The 7,158-nt window shown below is 43.9% G+C and overlaps 1 protein-coding gene across 1 annotated transcript; it reads left to right on the top strand.

The window, feature by feature from the left end:
* Positions 1-187: 187 nt before the first annotated feature.
* Positions 188-1,776, top strand: LOC138881029 (uncharacterized). The gene is made up of 3 exons (XM_070161227.1): positions 188-588; positions 863-918; positions 1,751-1,776. The coding sequence occupies exons 1-3, from the start codon at positions 188-190 to the stop codon at positions 1,774-1,776; spliced, it is 483 nt and encodes a 160-aa protein (XP_070017328.1).
* Positions 1,777-7,158: the final 5,382 nt, after the last annotated feature.

Below are 7,158 nucleotides of genomic sequence, written 5' to 3'. Positions count from 1 at the left end.
AAAGTATGGAGTTCATCATAAGGTTGCCACACCTTACCACCCACAGACGAACGGGCAAGTTGAAGCGTCCAACAGGGAAATAAAAAGTATCCTGACCAAAACAGTGAATGCGACAAGGACTAATTAGGCAAAGGAGCTGGATGATGCATTATGGGCGTACCGCACAACATTTAAAACTCCAATTGGTATGTCTCCATACAAGTTAGTATTTGGAAAAGCATGTCATCTTCCGGTGGAGCTTGAGCATAAAGCCCTATGGGCACTGTGGCAGTTGAATTTGGATATGGAAAGCGCAGGCACAAGTAGAGTCATCGAGCTACATGAACTCGAGGAATTCCAATTCCATGCATTTGAGAATGCAAGATTGTACAAAGAAAGGATGAAAATGATGCATGATAAGCACATTCTAGATCGGAGCTTCAAACCCGAAGATCTCGTGTTGTTATACCACTCGAGATTAAGATTGTTTCTGGATAAGCTAAAATCCAGAAGGTCAGGACCATTTAGAGTTGTGCAAGTGTTCTCCAGTGAAGCAGTAGAAATTGAGTCTGAAGATGGAACGAATAAGTTTAAAGTGAATGGGCAAAGGTAGAAACACTACCTTGGAATGGTTGAAGAAAAAGGGGAGAAAGTTGTGATAAGAGCCCCAATATGTGAGCAAAATGAAATAATGAAAGCATGCGTCGTGCCGCAACATTAAATTAGGCACTTCCTGGGAGGCAGCCCATGGTTTGTTGTAATTCGTCATGCCGCGACGTTAAATCAGGCACTTCTTGGGAGGCAACCCAATATTTTTCTTTGTGCTTATTTTATTTATTTGATTTTGAACTATGAAAGCATTGACAGGTCTATTAATGTGCAGGGATGAAATTGTGCGCGTCGGAAGGACTCGGGGTGAAGGAATCAACCTGGAGATAGGTAAAAAACGGCGAAAAGGGGAAAGTTTCGGAGGCCAAACGTGTGTGGCCGCGCACTGACCACACACAGGCCGCGAACTTTCAGACTCCCATTGTCGCAACGTCCGTGGCCGCACATTGACCGTGCATTTCGCAACCCACACTGCCCCACGTGCACGGCCGTGCACTGACTGCGGGCCAACCGCGGACCGACCGCGCACTGGGCACCATTTTTAGGTTTAGTTAAAGTTATTTTTTTCCTTTTATTTTCTTTTCATTAGTTGTATTTGTTTCTTTTCCAACTTATAACCTACCCACCCTTCCCCTCCCATAAAATCTGAGATAACAAAAACAAAAACAAACCCCCATCTCTCAAACAACTCACACGCCCAAAACCCTCATATCTCCTACTTCCCTTGCCCCCTATTCTCTACTCACTCAATCCCCCATCTCTATTCCTCACAAGATCTTCAAGTAAGTACCATGACTTCTATTTTCTTTTTTTCTTCAGTTTTTTTTTCATTTTTCTAATTTTTTTCTTTTCTTCTTCTCTTTTAATTGTATGGTAATAGAAGTCATTGTTGTTCTTGTCTATATTTTGTGTTGCTAATATACTTGTTCGTATGTGAGGATAGTGGATTTTATTGAGTTGGATTGAACATTGTTAAGTTTGTGGTGGAATTGAGGTCGAATTGGGTGTTTGGGAAATTTGGGGTGAATCTGCACATCAAATGTTTGTTTAAATGCCACAGTGAGTCTTGAATGTAATTTGTGACCAATTGTGCGGGTGAAGTCTGAGTAACCGCCCTTGGTTCACATATCTTGTTTTTCGCTGATGGTGATATTTGTTTCAGGTAGTATGACACCATCCAAGAAATGAAGAACCACAAGTGCATCCTCCAGTGGTCACGCTGGATCATCCAGGCCATGAGCTTCGGCTAATGTTCGCCAGTATAATAGTACCAAGTTCGTATCTAGCGAGGCTCAGGAACGTTTTGGTCAAAAGGCATCCAAGAAAACCATACCGGAGAGAGGAATTGATATGGGTCCATCCAAAATGATTGTCCCAATATGTACCGTGAATTGGTCTGGCACAGGCTGGATATTTTCTTTGAAGAAACGAACGAAGCTAATTTGATGATTGTGAGGGAGTTTTACGCGAACATCCAAAAACATGTGAACCATGTCTGCACGGTGCGAAAGAAAAATGTGGACGCATCCATAGAGGCCATTCGAAGAGCTTATAGGCTGCCAATGTTTGGGGAAGATCCTTATGCGGAGGACTACTATGTCACCCACGGCAGACTATCAACCACGTGGGGTTTGTTCTTTAGGACAATATGTGTGCCCAATAAGGAAGTAGTGTGGATTACGCCAGGGAAGAAGTTTCATTCGGCTTCACTCAGCTTTGAAGGGAAGTGTTGGTTGTATGTCATCAATAGCCACATGTTGCCTTCCTCCAACACCACTGAGGTGAATGGTCCCAGAGCTGCATTGATTTGGTGCTTCATGAATGGCCACAATTTTGATATGGCCAAGGTTATTCACGACAAAATGTTCATCTATTGTCCAATGAAGAGGTATGGGTTCTGTTTCCCTTCCCTGGTCACTAGATTATGTCGAGCAGCACAGGTGCCGGAGAACATGAGCGTGGATGGAAGAGTGAAAAAAGAACCAAAGTTCCAGGCGGATAAAGTGACCATTGGGAAGGACCCTGTGGTACCTGGAGGTACTAATAGTGATGATTCTAATGCGCTAGAGGAGGGAGATGAAAGGCAAGATGCAGTTGGGATTGAGTCACCCATACATGAGCAAGTTGCAGATCCTGAAGGAACATCTGTGGTCAGACGGAATACGCGGATGACAGCCTTAGAGCATGAAATGGCATGGTTGGGAACCTCTGTCACAGAAGTGGGGGCTCGAGTTGATTCACTAGCCACCCAAAATACAAAATCGCAGAAGAAGATCATGGCTTGGCTATGTGCGTTGGGGAGGGTGTGCCATCTTGACCCCGGCACTGTCTCCGATCAAGATTGAGAATGCAATATTGTACAAAGAAAGGATGAAAATGATGCATGATAAGCACATTCTAGATCGGAGCTTCAAACCCGGAGATCTCGTGTTGTTACACAACTCGAGATTAAGATTATTTCCAGGTAAGATAAAATCTAGATGGTCATTACCATTTAGAGTTGTGCAAGTGTTCTCTAATGGAGCAGTAGAAATTGAGTCTGAAGATAGAACAAATAAGTTTAAAGTTAATGGAAGAAACAGTAGAAGAAATGATAATAAAACTCATATTGAAAGATTAAAAGACAAAAATCCAATGTTAAATCACTAAAGTAAGCTAAAATTTCCTAAAGCAGTAAAGAAAAATGGCTACAGGAGTTTATATATTCAAAACTTGACCTAATTTCGTGAAAGAAGTCTATTTATACAAAGCTAGAATTTTCGGACAAAAATGCCCTTTCAGAGGTTCTACGGTCGCAAAATTTCATGTGCGGTCCGCACTTACTCAGAAGACTTGGCAGGAGCTGGATCTGCGGCGGCACAATTTTGGAATACGGCCGCATCTTGAGTGTTCTGCGGTCCGCACAAAACTGAGTGCGGGCGCATAGGCCCTTTCTGCGGACCGCACAATTCTAAGTGCAGCCGCGTGGCTAACTTCTGTGGCCGCACAATAATTGTATGGTCCGCATTCTTTCTGCTCGAAATGGTGACTCTCTAAACTTTAACTCTGATTTAGCTACTGTGGCCGCACAATAATTGTGCGGTCCGCACATTGCTCTTGGGTTCTGACAGATTTCTTTCACATTCTGCAGCCGCAGATGGAATTCTACAATCCGCACATTATGCTTTTCCCTACTTTTTGTCCTTGAGTTCACCTTACTTCTTTTTGAGTTGGATTTCATATATGTGGCTCACTTTTCAATACTCCTGCATGTAAGCTCATTTCATCAGTTTTTGGGAATACAATTAAGCACTTTTGGACTAAAACCGAAAGTAAAAAGGCGTTAATAAGTAGTCAAAATCCCCACTTATCATCGGCCCTTTCCATGGGCATTTAGTAAGGCCCAATTTATATTGTTTAAGACTGATTTATTTTCTAAATGGGTGGAAGCCCGGGCGTTCAAGAAAGTCAGGGAGAAGGAAGCCATCGATTTTGTCTGGGACCACATAATATGTCGGCTGAGATCGTGTGCGACAATAGAAAGCAGTTCATTGGCAACAAAGTTTGCAAGTTTTTCGAAGACCATAAGATCAAAAGGATCCTCGCAACACCTTATCACCCTAGTAGGAACGAAAAAGCGGAGTCCACGAACAAAACCATACTCCAAAACCTCAGGAAGATATTGATCGACGCCAAAGGAAAGTGGAAATAAATCTTGCCCAAAGTACTTTGGACATACCGTATGACCTCACAGTCCAATACCGGGGCCACCTCGTTCTCTTTGGTTTATGGCGCCGAAACTATAATACCACTCGAAGTGGGAGAACAGAATCTTAGGTTCTGATATGCAACCAAAGAGTCAAACAACGAGGCCATGAATACGAACCTGGAACTATTAGATGAAAGGCGCGAAGTCTCCCTCGTCCGATTGGCTGCCCAAAAACAACGGATTGAAAGTTATTACAATCAAAGAACCAACCTTCGAAACTTCAACATCGGGGACTTGGTATTAAGGAAAGTTACACTAAACACCCAGAACCCGAACGAAGGGAAGCTGGGACCGAACTGGGAAGGTCCGTATCAAATTATCAAGATCACAGAAAAGGTCCTACAAGCTCGGAGCAATGAACGGCGAGCAACTACCGAACAACTGGAATATAACTCACTTGAAACGATATTACTGCTAATGCACGGTCCCGTTAATTTCTTTTATTTACATTTTGGAGCAACACTTGTAGACAACCGACAAGGAACGATGCAATTTTTAGGCTTGAAAGCACGTTTTGCACTCTTTTTTCTTGAACCATTTTTGTCCCAAATGGGCTTTTCGGCAAGCTTTTTAATGAGGCAACAATGGATCGTACTAACTTCAAATCGAAGACCAGTTATAAACCGATGTCAAGGATCACTTTAACAGTATCCGAGGCTTCTCTATGATCGGCCTCGAACATTTGGGGGCATCATCCTCGGATAATGATTTTAGCAGGGAAAGAAACTTTGTGGTCAATGAATAGCCTAGGATCAATCGATAGGATTTACTTTAAGGGTCAAACGGTCAAATGAATCGTGCCCACATAGACCGCCCGAGCCATGACACAAAGCGTGTACACATATGTAACCTTGTTCATTACGCACAAAAATGAAAGGAAGTTTCTACCTTGCGGATAAATATTCTGCCCCTTTTTCAAAAAAAAATTCTTTCTTACATTTGGTCCCCTAAAAGCATCAAGCCCAAGGGCCACCTCACTCGGGGATTGTCGTCCAAGGCAGATTCGGACGGCCCGAGATAGCGAAGCCCAAGGGCACAAAGCCTATTAGGCAGTGCCCGAACTTTAGAAGCTACGTCCATCCCCATTCGGCAATAGTTCTCTCGGGTAAGCCCGGATGACTCGGGGTGACAAGCCTATTGGGAAACACCCGAACTAAAAGGCTACGGCCATCTCCATTCGGGAACGGTTGTCTCGGGTAAGCCCGAATGACTCGGGGAAATAAGCCTATTGGGTAACACCCAAATTAAAAGGTTACGACCGTCCTAGAACGGCTTGGAGACGTCAGAGATCCATAACCAAAACATAAGGCCTTTAAGATTTTTAAATCGGTTCAAAAGGCTACCCACGGCAAATTGTAACCCAAAATATTCCAAATACTTTGGGGATAGCTTTCGGTCATACCAATCCCCCCTCCCCCATGAGTTTTAAGCAAAATAATAAACTAGGCCTATTTGAACCTCCGAACAACACCTAGTTGTTACGTGTTAAGGAACTCGATATCTTTTGCAATCATAAAAAGAAAAAAGCTTGGAATTTGTTAAAGGAAAAACGCTTTATATATATATATATATATATATATATATATATATATATATATATATATCAAATGATTTTTACAAGAGCCAAATGGCCTCGAGAAATTTTTACAAAGGCCAAATAGCCTCGACAAAAAAGAAAATTAAACAAAAAGCAAAAACATTTGTGAGGCGTCTAGGTAGCATGGTCCTCACCGGAGCCCGCCTCATCACCGAGACCATCAGGGTCTTCTCTACCCTCAGATCCACCAGGACCCTCTAAGTCTTCATATTCGAAATCCTCGGGGTAAGCCAACTTCTTGGCCTCGGCCTCGAGCCCCTTAGCGTTTGCGATCTCGGCCGACAAATCGAAACCCCCAGCTTGAACCTCCTCGAGGGCCTCCCTTCAATACTGCCACTTCTCATACTCAACAATGTCTTTCAAGCGGTCCTGAGCCGCCTCAACATCGGCTCTATACTGAGCCACCATCTCGTAGGCATTGGCCTTAGTAATTTTAGCCACCGACTTGGCCGCTTTAAGCTCATGCCGAGGGTCTCCCGGTCGGAAACAACCTAGCTCAGTTGAGATTGGAGTTCCTCAGTTTTCCGGGACTGTGCCTCGGCCTTCTCCCTCATCATTCAAAGTTGATCATCCGCCGAGTCCAATTGTGCCTGGGGAGTGTCCTTTTCCAAGGCCAAATGGTCCATTTTGCCTTTTCACTCCTCGGCTTCGACCTTGATAATGTCCATCTCGACCCGAAGCTGGTTGATCCGATCGATTTTTTATTGGACCTGCGGGTTCTGACTGTTAGTCATCGAGTCTAGCTCATCGTCACTAACCTCAAAGGCTTTTACCTGCTCCACCAGGTCGGCATGTTCTTTCTGAGCCATATCCAACTCGGACCGAAGACTCATAGCCTCTTCCTCGCGTTGCTCACTGAGAAGTTTGTACATGTCTCTCTTCTCAGTAAGCTCTTTGGCTTCGGGCTCGAGGAAGCTCAGCTATTCTCAGTATCAGAGGAAGGTCTTGTGGTGAAGCACTGAGGCCTGCAAATAAAAGGAGAAATATGAAGATCACTAAGTAACCAAAGCTGGAAAATGAAAAGGTTTGGTAACACCTTACCCGATTCAGCGTCTGATGTGCTTCGTTGAATAAGCATGGGGAATCCACCTCGTTCATCTTTGGCTAATCATCTATAGTCACAAGGCACCGGAGGTAACTAGCTACCCTAACGGGTGCGGAAAGGACCCGGGCATCTTCCAAAATAGAGATAATGATCGACCGCTTCCGACTGGGATCGGCACTC

Source organism: Nicotiana sylvestris, chromosome 11 (assembly GCF_000393655.2).
Source record: "Nicotiana sylvestris chromosome 11, ASM39365v2, whole genome shotgun sequence".
Lineage (NCBI taxonomy): Eukaryota > Viridiplantae > Streptophyta > Magnoliopsida > Solanales > Solanaceae > Nicotiana > Nicotiana sylvestris.
This window is presented reverse-complemented; position numbering and strand designations above follow the sequence as displayed.

Coding starts and splice junctions, on each gene's coding strand:
- LOC138881029 (XM_070161227.1), top strand. CDS start 188: ATGTCTCCATACAAGTTAGTATTTGGAAAAGCATGTCATCTTCCGGTG. Junction 589..862: donor TTTAAAGTGAATGGGCAAAG/GTAGAAACACTA, acceptor ATTAATGTGCAG/GGATGAAATTGTGCGCGTCG. Junction 919..1,750: donor AGGAATCAACCTGGAGATAG/GTAAAAAACGGC, acceptor TATTTGTTTCAG/GTAGTATGACACCATCCAAG.